Source organism: Ovis aries, chromosome 18 (genome assembly GCF_016772045.2).
Source record: "Ovis aries strain OAR_USU_Benz2616 breed Rambouillet chromosome 18, ARS-UI_Ramb_v3.0, whole genome shotgun sequence".
In the NCBI taxonomy this organism is placed as follows: Eukaryota; Metazoa; Chordata; class Mammalia; order Artiodactyla; family Bovidae; genus Ovis; species Ovis aries.
The window spans coordinates 32,600,628-32,615,213 of record NC_056071.1 but is presented as its reverse complement, the minus strand read 5'-3'; the positions used below and the strand labels follow the sequence as shown (position 1 = coordinate 32,615,213).

At 46.8% G+C, this 14,586-nt stretch overlaps 1 protein-coding gene across 1 annotated transcript; it reads left to right on the top strand.

Annotated features, from left to right (window-relative positions):
- The first annotated feature begins 5,355 nt into the window (after window positions 1–5,355).
- Window positions 5,356–8,855, top strand: LOC101108034 (granzyme B-like). The gene is made up of 5 exons (XM_027957506.2): window positions 5,356–5,532; window positions 6,760–6,907; window positions 7,392–7,527; window positions 7,725–7,979; window positions 8,620–8,855. Exons 1-5 carry the CDS (start codon window positions 5,478–5,480, stop codon window positions 8,761–8,763), a joined length of 738 nt encoding a protein of 245 aa, XP_027813307.2. The 5' UTR covers window positions 5,356–5,477; the 3' UTR covers window positions 8,764–8,855.
- Window positions 8,856–14,586: the final 5,731 nt, after the last annotated feature.

Here is a 14,586-nt window from a genome sequence, read left to right as displayed (position 1 = left end):
TCAGTGAACATGGAGGGAAAATAAAATAATTCAGTCTGAAGAGTGGAAAGGAAAAAAGAATGAAGAAAAATGAACAGAATTTAAGGGACCTATGAGATACTATCAAATGTACTAACATATGCATTCAGGGAGTCACAAAAGGAGAAGAAAGAAGGGTCAGAAAAAAATTCTAGAAGAAATAATGGCTAAAAAGATCCCAAATTTGATGAAATATAGGAATGTAAATAACAAAGAAGCCCAACAAACTCCCAAATAGTCTCAAAGAGATCCGCACTGAGACACATTACAACCAAACTGTCAGAGCCAAAGACAAAATCTAGAAAGCAGCAAGACAGAAGTGATGACTTATGGACAAGTGATTTTTCAATGAGACTAATGCCCAATTTCTCATCACCAACCACAGAGGCAGTGGCATGACATATGTAAAGTGCTTTAAGAAAAAGATCTGGGAACCACAAATTACATATCTGGTAAAAGTGCCCTCCAAACATGAAGAAATAAAGATGCTCCCAGATAAACAACAGCTAGGGGAATTAATCATTGTTACTGCCCTGTAGACCTGCCCTGGGCTTCCCTGGTGGCTCAGCAGTAGAGAATTCACCTGAAATGCGGAAGACATGGACTTGAATGTTTGATCTCTGTGTTGGGAAGACCCCCTGGAGGAGGGCATGGCAACCCACTCCAGTATTTCTTGCCTGGAAATTCCCATGGACAGCGGAGCCTGGGGGCTACAATCCACAGTGTCACAGAGTCAGACACAACTGAAGTGACTGGGCAGAGCCCAGCACCCAGCCCCGCCCTCCTAGAAACGCGAAGGAGCATCCTTTAAGCTGAAGCACAAAAACACCAGATGGCAACTTGAAGCCAAATGAAGAAAACAAAATCTCTGGTCAAAATAACCACATAGATAATTATAAAATCTAGTAGTATTTGTCTTTTGGGCTTGCAATTTCTTTTTGTTTCTCATATGATTTAAAAGACAAATGCATAAAACAATAATTATAAGCTCTGTCAAAGGACACACATGGATACAGGGGTAACATGTGACAATAACAAGGTAGGCAATGGAGCTGGATAGGAGCAGAGTCAATGTATATTGTTGAGGCTGCACTGATATGTATTCAAAGTATATTGTTATAAATTTAGGGCATTAACCATGGTAAGCATTAAGAAAGTAACTTTAAAATATACAGAACAGGAAATGAAGAGGGATTCAAAATAGCACACTAGGGGGAAAAGTGATCAAATGCAATAGAAGGCAATTTTGAAGAAACAGAAAATACATAAAACAGATAAAAACCAAATAGCAAAATGGCAAAAGTAAGTCCCTCATTATCAGCAATCACTTCAATTGTAAGTGGATTAAACTAACCAAGTAAAAGACAGATTGAGAGAATGAATTTTAAAATATGATCTAACTCCATGTAGCTTGCAAGAGACTTCTTTCGATCCAAAGATTAAAATGGTTGAAAATGAAACAATGGAAGAAGATATGCTATGTAAATAGTAAACAAGAGGAAATTGGAATGGTTACGCCAATACTAGATAAAATGGATTTTAAGTGAAAAATTGTTAAAAGAGACAAAGGACATTATATATTGATAAGAGATCAATTAAGAAGACATAACACACCAAACAGCAGAACTCTAAAATACATGAAGCAACATTGCGAGAATTGAGGAGAGAAATGGTTTTATAAAAATAGTTGGAGACCTTACTTCCAGTAGTAAATAGTACCTCTATAAACCAATTAGATTACACATACTCCTCAAGGGCATATGAAGAATTCCCTAGGATAGACCATAGGTTAGGCCATAAAACATTTCTCAATACATTTTAAAAGACTGAAATAATACTTCAGCAATATGTGAGCCGTGAACTTCCAGATATTCAAGCTGGTTTTAGAAAAGGCAGAGGAACCAGAGATCCAATTGCCAATATTGGCTGGATCATCGAAAAAGCAAGAGAGTTCCAGAAAAAAATCTATTTCTGCTTTATTAACTATGCCAAAGCCTTTGACTGTGTGGATCACAATAAACTGTGGAAAATTCTGAAAGAGATGGGAATACCAGAGCACCTGACCTGCCTCTTGAGAAACCTATATGCAGGTCAAGAAGCAACAGTTCGAACTGGACATGGAACAACAGACTGGTTCCAAATAGGAAAAGGAGTACGTCAAGGCTGTATATTGTCAGCCTGATTATGTAACTTCTATGCAGAGTACATCATGAGAAACGCTGGGCTGGAAGAAGCACAAGCTGGAATCAAGATTGCCAGGAGAAATATCAATAACCTCAGATATGCAGATGACACCACCCTTAAGGCAGAAAGTGAAGAGGAACTAAAAAGCCTCTTGATGGAAGTGAAAGAAGAGAGTGAAAAAGTTGGCTTAAAGCTCAACATTCAGAAAACGAAGATCATGGCATCCAGTCCCATCACTTCATGGGAAATAGATGGGGAAACAGTGGAAACAGTGTCGGACTTCATTTGGGGGGGCTCCAAAATCACTGCAGATGGTGACTGCAGCCATGAAATTAAAAGACGCTTACTCCTTGGAAGGAAAGTTATGACCAACCTAGATAGGATATTCAAAAGCAGAGACATTACTTTGCCAACAAAGGTCCTTCTAGTCAAGGCTATGCTTTTTCCAGTGGTCATGTACGGATGTGAGAGTTGGACTGTGAAGAAGGCTGAGCGCCAAAGAATTGATGCTATTGAACTGTGGTGTTGGAGAAGACTCTTGAGAGTCCCTTGGACTGCAAGGAGATCCAACCAGTCCATTCTGAAGGAGATCAGCCGTGGGATTTCTTTGGAAGGAATGATGCTGAATCTGAAGCTCCATTACTTTGGCCACCTCATGCGAAGAGTTGACTCATTGAAAAAGACTCTGTTGCTGGGAGGGATTGGGGGCAGGAGGAGAAGGGGACGACAGAGGATGAGATGGCTGGATGGCATCACTGACTCGATGGACGTGAATTTGGGTGAACTCTGGGAGGTGGTGATGGACAAGGAGGCTGCAATTCATGGGATCGCAAAGAGTCGGACATGACTGAGCGACTGAAATGAACTGAACTGAACTGAGTACAAATTGTCTTTTTTAACCACAGAGGAAGGAAGCTAGAAATGAATGAAAAAAGGAAAACTGGAAAATTCACAAAAAGGAAAATATATGGAAATTAAACAACACACTCTTAAGTAACCAGTGGGCCTAAGAAGAAATTATGAGACAAGTTAGAAAGTACTTTGAGACAAGTGAAAATGAAAATGCAACATACCAAACGTATAGGATGCTGTGAAAGTCATGTTCAGAGGAAAACACATAACTATACGTGAGGACATTAAAGAAGAAACATTCCTAACCAGCAACACAACTGTAAGCCTAACAAAATAAAAACAGATCAAACCACTCAAGCCAGCAGATATAAGGAAACACTAAAGATTAGAGCCAAACAATCAAAATAAAAAGAATCAACAAACCAAAAGTTGGTTCTTTGAAAAGATCAATAGAATTGATACACTTTTAGCTAGACCAACAAAAAAAGAGAGAGAGAAGATTCACATTACTAAAATCAGAAATTTAAAAAAGGGGACACTACTACCAACCTCAGAGAAATGAAAAGAATTGCTAGAGAATACTATCAATGTTTGCATACCAACAAATTAGATAAAATCAAGATGAAATGAACAGTTGCCTGGAAATACAGAAATAACCAAAGCTGATTCAAAAATAAATAGGAAATCTAATCAGACTTATGACAATAAAGATTGAATCAAAAATCAGAAACCTTCTAACAAAGAAAATCCTAGGCTACCCTGGTGAATTCTATAAACATTAAAGAAGAATTAACACTAGTCTCACCCAGACTTGTTCAAAAAATTAAAGAAGGGGGAACACTTCCTAATACTTCCTACTATCATCCCAAGTATTTTAAATGCACTGCCATGATAATAATCTATCTGTGAGACATAAGCAAATGAGTAATATTTTTCCTTTCTACTTTCCAAATTTTCTTAATGAACATATACTACACACAAATAACAAGGCTAATTTTATTTTTAAAATTTCTACTGGTGGGCAAACTAAGTTCAAAAAAGTAAATGTTCGATAAATGTATTTGGTTTGATAAGGAGGATATTTACCCTGAAATTATGTCTTTTGATGCATAATATTCCTCAGAAAGCTGTAAAGTACAGACTACGTCAAGATAGACACTTAAATCCCCAGACTCTAACCACTCAGAGATTCTCTGTTGTTCTTGAACAGGGCTGGGTTTGGACTATTTAGAAAGAACTGTCCTTTATTTCCATACAGCAAGGTCTTCAGCAGAGTTTGTTCAGCCAGTGTGAGCCTCTAATGTGCCTGGCCTGCTGAGTCTGAAGTGTGGCCCTCTGGACACAGCACAGACAATACTCAAAGGACAATTACTGGTCTTCACTCACCCAGCATGCTCTCCCACTTCACATGGCATGGGCCACTTAGTCATCCAAACTTCCTTTGGCGAACCAGCCCTTTCCCAGTCTTAGTTCAGGTGGTTTAAGTGGAATCCGCCCCAGCCTACTCAAAGGAGGAATGACCTAGGCTTATATCAATCTGTATATTCAGTTTCTAGAGTCATAGTGATTCATTAAATTAGACCAATAAATGCCAAGCGCAGTACGTTTGTTTGCGAAACATGGACAAGAGAAATGTACTCTATCACTCTGAGTATTTGTAAGTTTTTTAAATGGTGGGGGTTTTTTGGTTTTTTAATTAATTTATTTTAATTGGAGGCTAATTACAACATTGTAATGGTTTTGCCATACATTGACATGAATCAGCCACGGGTGTACATGTCTTAGAAAGGAAGTTAAGAGGATGAGTGGATGGCTTATGGACTTAGTAGGGGGCAGGCGAGCTCTGTGCATCCCTGGACCACAGCCCTTCCCATGCTGCACTCAGGTCATGGATGTCTCTTTCTCCTCCAGCAGATGGTCAGCTCTCTAAGGGAAGCAGATGCATCTCCAGTGTGTTCGGTCATAACATAGAGAAGAGCTTAAACCCACATCTGCTCAAGAAGTTATCCTGTGGACTCAGCAGCATGGAAATGAGGCCCTGATGGTTCTACCACTGGGGACTCTGGTTTCTGGGCTCTACTACCTCTGCTGGTCGATACCACACCCTACAGTCCCCACCTTGTCCTCTTGGGTTCCTGCTCTGGGCTGGAACAAGTGGTCTGCTCTGAGTCATCATCTGTGGGTACTGGTGTGGTCACAGTATGATTCTCACACAACCACCCAGAGAACGTCATCAGGCAGATGGAGTGGGGGCGGGGCAAGCTTTCATAGAAAGCCTTTAGGATGAAGCATTGCAAAGCCGGAGGGGAACACGAGATCACTGAGTCCACGGACACTGCGTTTCTCTCCAGGAGGCTGGGGGATCTGCAAGAGAGCCAGGAGGAAGTACCAGCATCTCCATCCTGGGCAGTCTTTCTCGGAAGATGCAGCCACTCCTGCTCCTGGTGGCCTTTCTCCTGACCCCCAGGGCAAAGGCAGGTGAGTGACCATCCCCATCCCAGGGGCCCAACCCCACCCTCCAGGTGGCACAGAGGTCCCGCCCATTCTGCATGTCCCTGATCCAGCTATCCACCAGGAAGGAACATTCAGAACACCAGCTCCCATCCCACCTCATACCAGGGAGTATGATGCTGGATAAACCGCCAGCAGGAGAGAGAGAGTGCAAAGCCTGCTCTCAAGAGGAGCCAGTGGGTACCAGCCCCTCCTCCAGCCCTCCCTTTGCCCTCTGGAAAGTAGAACTTTCCCAGAAGTGATGGCAGATGGTCGCAACCTGGAGAAAAGAAAATACTAAATTGCCCCTGAAGAGGGCAGAGTGGGTCTGGCCTCTGCTTCTAGTTACCTCAGCATCTGCTTGGCAGACCCTGGAGTTGGTGCCTCTGTGTTTGCTCAACCCCTAGACCCAAGGCCCTTTACCCAACTCAACTTCCCTTCCCAGGCCATCAGGTGCTCCTCTCTTTCAAGGATGAAGCCAGTGTTTGGTAGACCTGAACTGCTCTGCTTCCCAGAAGCACACCAGCACTGGCCATACCAACAGCCCCCATCCAGAGGCCCACTGTGAGCAGGGAGGGTGCAGGAGGGGGCATGGTGACTCCTTCATGCAGCCAACAAACACCGGGCACTTACTACCAGTCAGGCCCTGGGAAAGAGGCTATGGCGACATCTAGGTCCCTACTCTGAATTCCTATGCCCTGAAAAACAGAGCCGTCCTGAATAAAACAGGATAATGGGGCCCTTAGAAATTCACCTAGAATGAAGCACAGGTCGGGGAGGAATTTTCAGAAGCCTCTAGGACTTGGCTATCCCTAGGACAGGAATGAAAAGTGAAAGTGTTGGTTGCTCAGTCCTGTCTGACTCTTTGCGACCCCAAGGACTGTAGCCCACCAGTCTCCTCTGTCCATGGAACTCTCCAGGCAAGAATACTGGAGTGGGTTGTCATTCACTTCTCCAGGGGATCTTCCCAGCCCAGATATCGAACCTGAGTCTCCTGCATTGCAGGCAGATTCTAAGCTCACCTCCAATTATGTGTGGGAGACAGATTCGCAGACCCAGACAGCTGCTCTGTTCTAGAGGAGGAAGTTGAGCCCCTTCCCAGCCTCCTCCCGCCCCACCAACTCCAGGCCAGGCTGGACTCCCCAGTGCCCAGCAGTTCTGAGCATGAAGCCGATGCCAACAAGGTACACAAGCAGAACAGCCCTTTTCCTTCAGGGGAGATCATCGGGGGCCATGAAGCCAAGCCCCACTCCCGCCCCTACATGGCGTATCTTCAGTACTGGAATCAGGACGTCCGGCATAGGTGCGGTGGGTTCCTGGTTCGAGAGGACTTCGTGCTGACAGCCGCTCACTGCCACGGAAGGTGAGGAGCAGCAAGTAGCCGGTACCTTTCTGAACACCCTTGGCAAGGGAGCCCTGCCTTTTTTCTCCAGGAGCAACCAGGCTGTTAGGAACATTGAGCCAAGAGGGTTCCTGGGAGGGCAAGAAAGAGGGGGCCAGGAGAGTGAGAGGGTGAGAAAGAGGGAAGGTCACTGCTGGAGGTGTTGCTGAAGGGAGAGAGAATAGACATAGGGCGCGCCTGGATATCAGAATGTAAACCAATGTAACTTCACATGTGTCCTAGGGCTAACTGCCCATGGAGAACAGTTATGCTCTTCACAGTGGCTCCAGAATCTGACCTTGGCTGCCAAGAAACAGACAGTACAGACAGCTTAGCCCCCAGGGCCCTCCTGGGGCCTGCATTTCCCTCAGTGGCAGCCTTGCCCTGGAGTCACCTGCCCTCCATGGCTCCAGGGCTGTAAACCCTGAGGTTGTGACCCCCATCTCCTGCTCTGCTCTCTGTGAAGCTCAATGAACGTCACCCTGGGGGCCCACAACATCAAACAGCAGGAGAGGACCCAGCAGGTCATCGGGGTGAGAAGAGCCATCTGCCACCCAGACTATAATCCTAAAAACTACTCCAATGACATCATGCTATTAAAGGTAAACCGCCCTGCTTCTCCTGCCCTCCCGGGATCAGCTCGTTTCCCCTCCCAGGACCTCCTACCGCTTTCTCCCCTCCGATCCTGGCCACCTGACCAGTCCCTGTGGCTCAGGACAGAGAAGAGACACATCAGCGTCATTGCCGTGTCCAGGCTTGGGGACCACTGGCTGAGCCGACTCTTGTCTCTTCCCATCAGCTGGAGAGAAAGGCCAAGCAGACATCAGCTGTGAAGCCCCTTAGGCTGCCCAGGGCCAAGGCCCGGGTGAAGCCAGGACAGGTGTGCAGCGTGGCCGGCTGGGGGAGGGACTCCACGGGCACCTGCACTGACACACTGCAGGAGGTAAAGCTGACCGTGCAGGAGGATCGAGAGTGTGAGGTCTACTTACGCAAATATAACCATACCAACCAGCTGTGTGTGGGGGACCCAAAGACAAAGAAAGCTTCCTTTAAGGTGAGAATCACAGCCTACCTTGCTTGGATCTGGGGAGAAGGGTGTTGGCAGAAGATCTGGGACCTGGGGACCACCTCACCCTCTAGGCTTGGGATCTCTCTCAGGAGTAAAAGGGGGAACAGCCGGAGCTGGGAGGACCTAGAGCCTCTGCAAGCCACGTAAGACCTACAGTGAATGCCAACCTGGCGCTCCTCCGGAAGGGAGAATCTGCCACGCACTGAGGCTCAGGTGTTAGAAAACCAGGCTTCCTGAGTGGGAGGTGGACCGGTCCAGGTGCCTGCTCAGAGCTGAAACCCACCTGCTTACTGAGCTCCCCCTCCCTGATCAGTGTCAGCCCTCCCAGCTGCTTCCCTGTCCTAAGAGCAGCCTGGAGCCAATAGCCAGCCCTCAGCATCTAGACAGAGAGGGGACGGAGACCTGGGGGCAGAGAAGGAGCTGCCCCCTGGGGGAAGTGAAGCAGGGACAAGGTCCAGGTCAGGGCTGGCAGCCAGGGGCCCATAGACCTGCCTTGCCCACTTGTCTCGCACAGGGACGCCTTGCAAAGTGGCCTTCTCAGATAGGGGTCTTGAAATGGCAGGGTGGGAGAGAGGGCAGGACCAGGAGGAGAGCAGACTCAGTCCTTCCGCTTCTCTGTCCTCAGGGGGACTCTGGAGGCCCTCTCGTGTGTGACAATGTGGCCCAGGGCATTGTATCTTATGGACGAGAAGATGGATCAACTCCTCGGGCCTTCACCAAAGTCTCAACTTTCCTGCCCTGGATAAAGAAAACCATGAAAAGCCTCTGACTGCAGGAACCAGACCATCTTCCCTGGGGCTAATCCAGAATCACACTGTGGGGTTGGAGGTGCCCATAGCTCAATAAATGTCTCTCAGCAGAGCTCGAAGGGCTGGTTGCTTATTTATTCACTGACTCCTATTCACAAACGCTCACTGTGTGTTTAGAAAGGCAATGACAGGATTCTGCTGTTTTCTGTTCCTCCTCTCCCCTCTCCCACCATCTCTTCCCCTGAACCCCATGCAAAGCTGTCACCCAGGTCTGCTTCCCCACACCTGTCTTCCAGGGCCGGCTGTCCCACCAGGGCTGAAGCTGAGCACCATCAGGGGAAGACACGAACCTCTCTGGTCCTGGGGCTCAGGGTGCGCTCCTTAGCTCCTTGCTCTGGGTACATGGCAGGGAGGAGTGGGTCACACCATTGGTCCCCGACACCAAGAGCAGAGCCTGGGGCTGCAGCTCCAGGACAGAGACCCTCCTACTGGGGAGCGGGGCTACCTGAGCTGACCTTTAACCCCTACAGCCAGGGGAGCCTGCCCAGAGCTGGGCTGGTCTCCTGAGAAGCCCCTCCATCTCACTCAGGCTGAGTGTCCTGCTTTGCCCTCCAAAGAGCCCAGGGCCCCCTCTCTGCCTCCAGTCTCCTCTGCCGCCCCTTCTTCTCCATCCCTGCCCATCACTGCACGTCCTCAACAGGGCCACCATCTCCTGTCCCCTCCAGACCACACTGATCTCTGCTGACCCCTTCCTCATATCCCTCCCACCCTGCATACCCGAGTCCCATGGGGTTCCAGCAGGGCCTCACCACTGACGTGCCAGCCCAGCTCATGCCTTGGCAGAGAGGGATCAGAGGGACCAGGCCTGTGCTGTACTGGGCAAGTCCACATCGCTGGGCCCCATCTCTCACCTGGGCAGGGCCAGCTCAACCCCTCACATGCAGCCCAGTGTCCCCCATGTGCTCAGGGATCCTGTCTTTAGTAGGGCTGAAAAGTGCATTGGTTTTCATCCATCAACACAAATGCTGATGGAACACCTACTAAGTGCCGGACACTATGGTTGTACAATGGACACAAAACAGGTTCTATCATATCAGTTCAACTGTAACTGACAGTGTCAATATCGTCCAAATTGTCTATATTCCCTCCTTGTCTTGAGTCCATTTGAGGGGCCTACATCTCTGTGGGTACTCCACAGGGACAAAGATTTGTGTTCTTTTTTATTGCTGGTTACACTCACAGGATGTTGTTATGTGTGACTCTCTAACACCAGTTATTTGGTTTCTAGACAAGAAGATACTTCTCTACTCACTGGAGCATCCTCGTCCCCTCGGGGAGGGGGCAGCAGGGAGGGAAGAGGAGGAACATGGGCAGCTTTATGTGTTTTACTCTAAAGATAGCAGGCAGGAATGTCCTTGCTCACACCCAGATGGTAGGAACACCCATTTGAAAGGCAATTAGAATCTGACTCTAAACACTCATCCATTGGATGGACCAGAAACAGGCTCCCTGTTAGGCTGCAAGCTCCTACCTGTGCAAACCAAACTGCAGTCAGGGAGGCCCACGAGGTTGGACAAATGGAGAAGCGCCTCTGCTCTTCGCCATCACGGTGCCTGCTGCTCCATCGGGTCCGAGACAACCTAGACTTTTCATCCTGGGGAAGGTCTTGGTTTGGAGAGCATGTGAGTTTTGCTGGGCAAGATCTCCCTGTCCTGGTCTCCCCTCACCAGACGCTTCCATCTGCCATCCCTCCAGGCTCTTGACTGTGGTGCTGAGCTGCCTGGGAGCTAGGTGTGAGTTCCAGCCGTTGGCTGGTGCCTTCCTACCCCTACACACAGCACTGTGCTTCTCTGGGGCATGTGTCAATATTCTAGGCTATAGTTACCCTAAAGGCAGGCCCTTTCCCCTCTGGCTGTGCACAAATCACACAGCAACACAATCTCCTAGTGACCTGGGGCACGTTTACAAAGGAAGAGCGGTGATGACACAGCTTCTGATTTGGACCTGAAAAAAATCCCAAGATTTTCCAGGGACCCAGCTCCTTGATTGAAAATCGCACAAAAGGAAAACAAAGAAACAAAAACGTACTGTTTAAAAAATGAGCCTAGCCACAGACATATTCAGCTCAAGTATAACATTTACTTTGAGGAAATGATTCTGTGGTTTGAAAAAGTTTAAGAATATCTGTTGCAGACTTGTCTTCCCTTCAGAGTTAGATGAGAGCCAGGCCAGCAACTTCTTGGTGAGCTGGTCTGTCTGCTCATGGGCACATACAGAAAGAGGTCGGTAAGCACCTAAAACATACTGATTTCTTCAAACCTTCTCCATTGAATTATCCCCCAGCTCCCATCTTAAAGGAAACAAATCTTCCCTTGCTTAAATATCTCTGTAATGGAAATAAAACATGACATACAGCCATGAAATTAAAAGACACTTACTCCTTGGAAGGAAAGTTATGACCAACCTAGATAGCATATTCAAAAGCAGAGACATTACTTTGCCAACAAAGATCCATCTAGCCAAGGCTATGGTTTTTCCAGTGGTCATGTATGGATGTGAGATTTGGACTGTGAAGAAAGCTGAGCGCCAAAGAATTGATGCTTTTGAACTGTGCTGTTGGAGACGACTCTTAAGAGTCCCTTGGACTGCAAGGAGATCCAACCAGTCCATCCATCCTAAAGGAGATCAGTCCTGGGTGCTCTTTGGAAGGAGTGATGCTAAAGCTGAAACTCCACCTCATGCGAAGAATTGACTCATTGGAAAAGACCTTGATGCTGGGAGGGACTGGAGACAGGAGGAGAAGGGTGGACAGAGGATGAGATGGCTGTATGGCATCACCGACTCAATAGACGTAAGTTTGAGTGAACTCTGGGAGTTGGTGATGGACAGGGAGGCCTGGCAGGCTGCGATTCTTGGGGTTGCAAAGAGTCAGACACGACTGAGCAACTGAACTGAACTGAAGAGTAAAACATCCCTGTAGATACCGATAAGGAAATTTCGCTACTCACCAAGGTCTTTCCCATCAATTTTCCTTCTGTCCAGACTCGCAAGAAGAGTCAGGTACCAGCCTGACTCTGGTAGAGAATTGACCAGCCAGCTCTGGGGGTGATGGGCCTAAAGGGATTCAAATCTGCGCTGGCTTGTTTTGGGACTGGGCACTGGAACAGGGATGGCTCCGCCTTTCCAGCCCATGACCATGCTGCTGCCAGTACCACCCAAGTTCTAGACTTGCAGAACATCAAGAGTTTATTTCCTATTTCCTACCTTCATATCCCAGCCAACACTGCTTTTGGTCAACAAACACCTTGCTCCATGAAAACAATTCAGCAACTGTTTCTTTTTTCCCAGAGGCATATTGCTAGACTACATTCCTTCTGCAGTCGGGAGGCTCAGTCCACCTGTGTTACTCAAGTAGGAAAGGAAATCACGTCTAAGCATGTAATGGTCAAATTAATGAAAATCAAAGAGAAAGAGAAGACCTGAACATAGACAGAGAAGAAAAGAAAATATTTCAGAGGAAACAACAATCACAACTTTCTTGTCAGAAATCAGTTCAGTTCAGTTCAGTCGCTCAGTCGTGTCCAACTCTTTGCAACCCCATGAATTGCAGCACGCCAGGCCTCCCTCTCCATCACCAACTCCTGGAGTTTACCCAAATTGACATCCATCGAGTCAGTGATGCCATCCAGCCATCTCATCCTCTGTCGTCCCCTTCTCCTCCTGCCCCTAATCCCTCCCAGCATCAGGGTCTTTTCCAATGAGTCAATTCTTTGCATGAGATGGCCACAGTATTGGACTTTCAGCTTCAGCATCAGTCCTTCCAATGAACACCCAGGACTGATCTCCTTTAGGATGGACTGGTTGGATCTCCTTGCAGTCCAAGGGATACTCACTAACCCACAGTCATCTGCAGGTGTGCCCTAAAAGGATAGGAATGGAGCTTGGCTTCTGTGCCCTGATGCCCTCGCCTTAACGAGAGAATCCCAGGGCCAAAGATTCAGGAGCGCACATTCACAGTCGGAGTACCAGTCCTGCAACCTGGGATTAAATGCAGAAAATGTGCCTACAGGGCTGCAAACCCTCCTCTGCTCTTTTTCAGCCTTGTTTCTCCCTTCCATCTACTGTTTACAATGCCCTCCCCCGACCCACCCCTGCTTTTTTTAATCTACAGACTTTCCTGAAAGGACCTCACTTAAGATACTTTCCAAACTCAAGCTTCCCAAGGAAAAGAGCCAGGAGAATATCAGCATCACACGCTTTGTGTGCAAAGCAGCCTGGAGAGAAGGGCTTTCTTGCATTCTTGTGGGAAAGATAGAAACCCCAATCTCCTTACTTGATAAACAGTTGACTAAACAGTTTCTATAGGTTTTAAAGATGGTGTTGATTAGTTTAAAGAAACTTCTCTACACTTTGGTTTGTTAACAGGTTATCTTTGTTATCAACAGTGGACGTTGAATTTTATCAAATGCTTTTCTGTTTGTTAAGATAATAATATGATTTTCCTCTTAGATGTGTGGCAAATTAATTGATCTACTGGAGAAGGAAATGGCACCCCACACCAGTACTCTTGCCTGGAAAATCCCATGGACAGAGGAGCCTGGTAGGCTTGCAGTCCATGGGGTCACTATGAGTCGGACACGACTAAGTGACCTCACTTTCAGTTTTCACTTTCATGCATTGGAGAAGGAAATGGCAACCTACTCCAGTGTTCTTGCCTGGAGAATCCCAGGGACAGGGGAGCCTGGTGGGCTGCCGTCTATGGGGTCGCACAGAGTCGGACACGACTGAAGCGACGCAGCAGCAGTAGCAGCAAGGTTAAATGAGATCTGTATCAGTGTAAACCTGACAGTGCTCATAATGTATTAACCTTTTCAGATATTGTTACTACTTTCAAGAGCTGGTACTTTGTGCAGGATTTTTGTGTCTATGAATCACAAATGAAATTAACCTATAAATTTCCTTTCTTTCTCTGTTATTTGTATCAAGACTATGGCAGTCTTTTCAAGTGAGATGGGTAGTTTTTCTTCTTTTTCTCTTTTCTGGAAAAATTTCTAGGTTAAAAGTTTTCCTTCCTTGAATTCCAAAAGAAATATACAGTAAGGAGTTCAAAGTCACTTGGAAAATTTTTGATTGCTGATGTAATTTTCTTTGATAGATCCAGTATTACCTGGAAAGTCTGCAATTTCCTATTGAGTAGGTGTTAGGCAGTGATATTTCTACCTTGTCTAAGATTTCAAATTTATTAACAGAAAGTTTTTCATTACAGTCTTGGCTTGTTTTTCATTACGGTATTGGCTTATCTTTCAATGGTCTGCAGCACTGGTTAAAAAAAAAAAAATATATATATATATATATATATATATATATCAGTTCAGTTCAGTTGCTCAGTCGTGTCCAACTCTTTGCGACCCCATGAATCGCAGCACGCCAGGCCTCCCTGTCCATCACCAACTCCCAGAGTTCACTCAGACTCACACCCATCGAGTCAGTGATGCCATCAAGCCATCTCATCCTCTGTCGTCCTCTTCTCCTCCTGCCCCTAATCCCTCCCAGCATCAGAGTCTTTTCCAGTGAGTCAACTCTTCGCATGAGGTGGCCAAAGTACTGGAGTTTCAGCTTTAGCATCATTCCTTCCAAAAAAATCCCAGGGCTGATCTCCTTCAGAATGGACTGGTTGCATCTCCTTGCAGTCCAAGGGACTCTCAAGAGTCTTCTCCAACACCACAGTTCAAAAGCATCAATTCTTCGGTGCTCAGCCTTCTTCACAGTCGAACTCTCACATCCATACATGATCACTGGAAAAACCATGGCCTTGACTAGATGGACCTTAGTCAGCAAAGTAA

Excerpts from the sequence above, each read along its gene's own strand:
- LOC101108034 (XM_027957506.2), top strand. The coding sequence starts at position 5,478 with ATGCAGCCACTCCTGCTCCTGGTGGCCTTTCTCCTGACCCCCAGGGCA. Across the intron at positions 6,908-7,391 it reads GCCGCTCACTGCCACGGAAG|CTCAATGAACGTCACCCTGG; the intron begins GTGAGGAGCAGC and ends CTCTCTGTGAAG. Across the intron at positions 7,980-8,619 it reads CAAAGAAAGCTTCCTTTAAG|GGGGACTCTGGAGGCCCTCT; the intron begins GTGAGAATCACA and ends CTCTGTCCTCAG.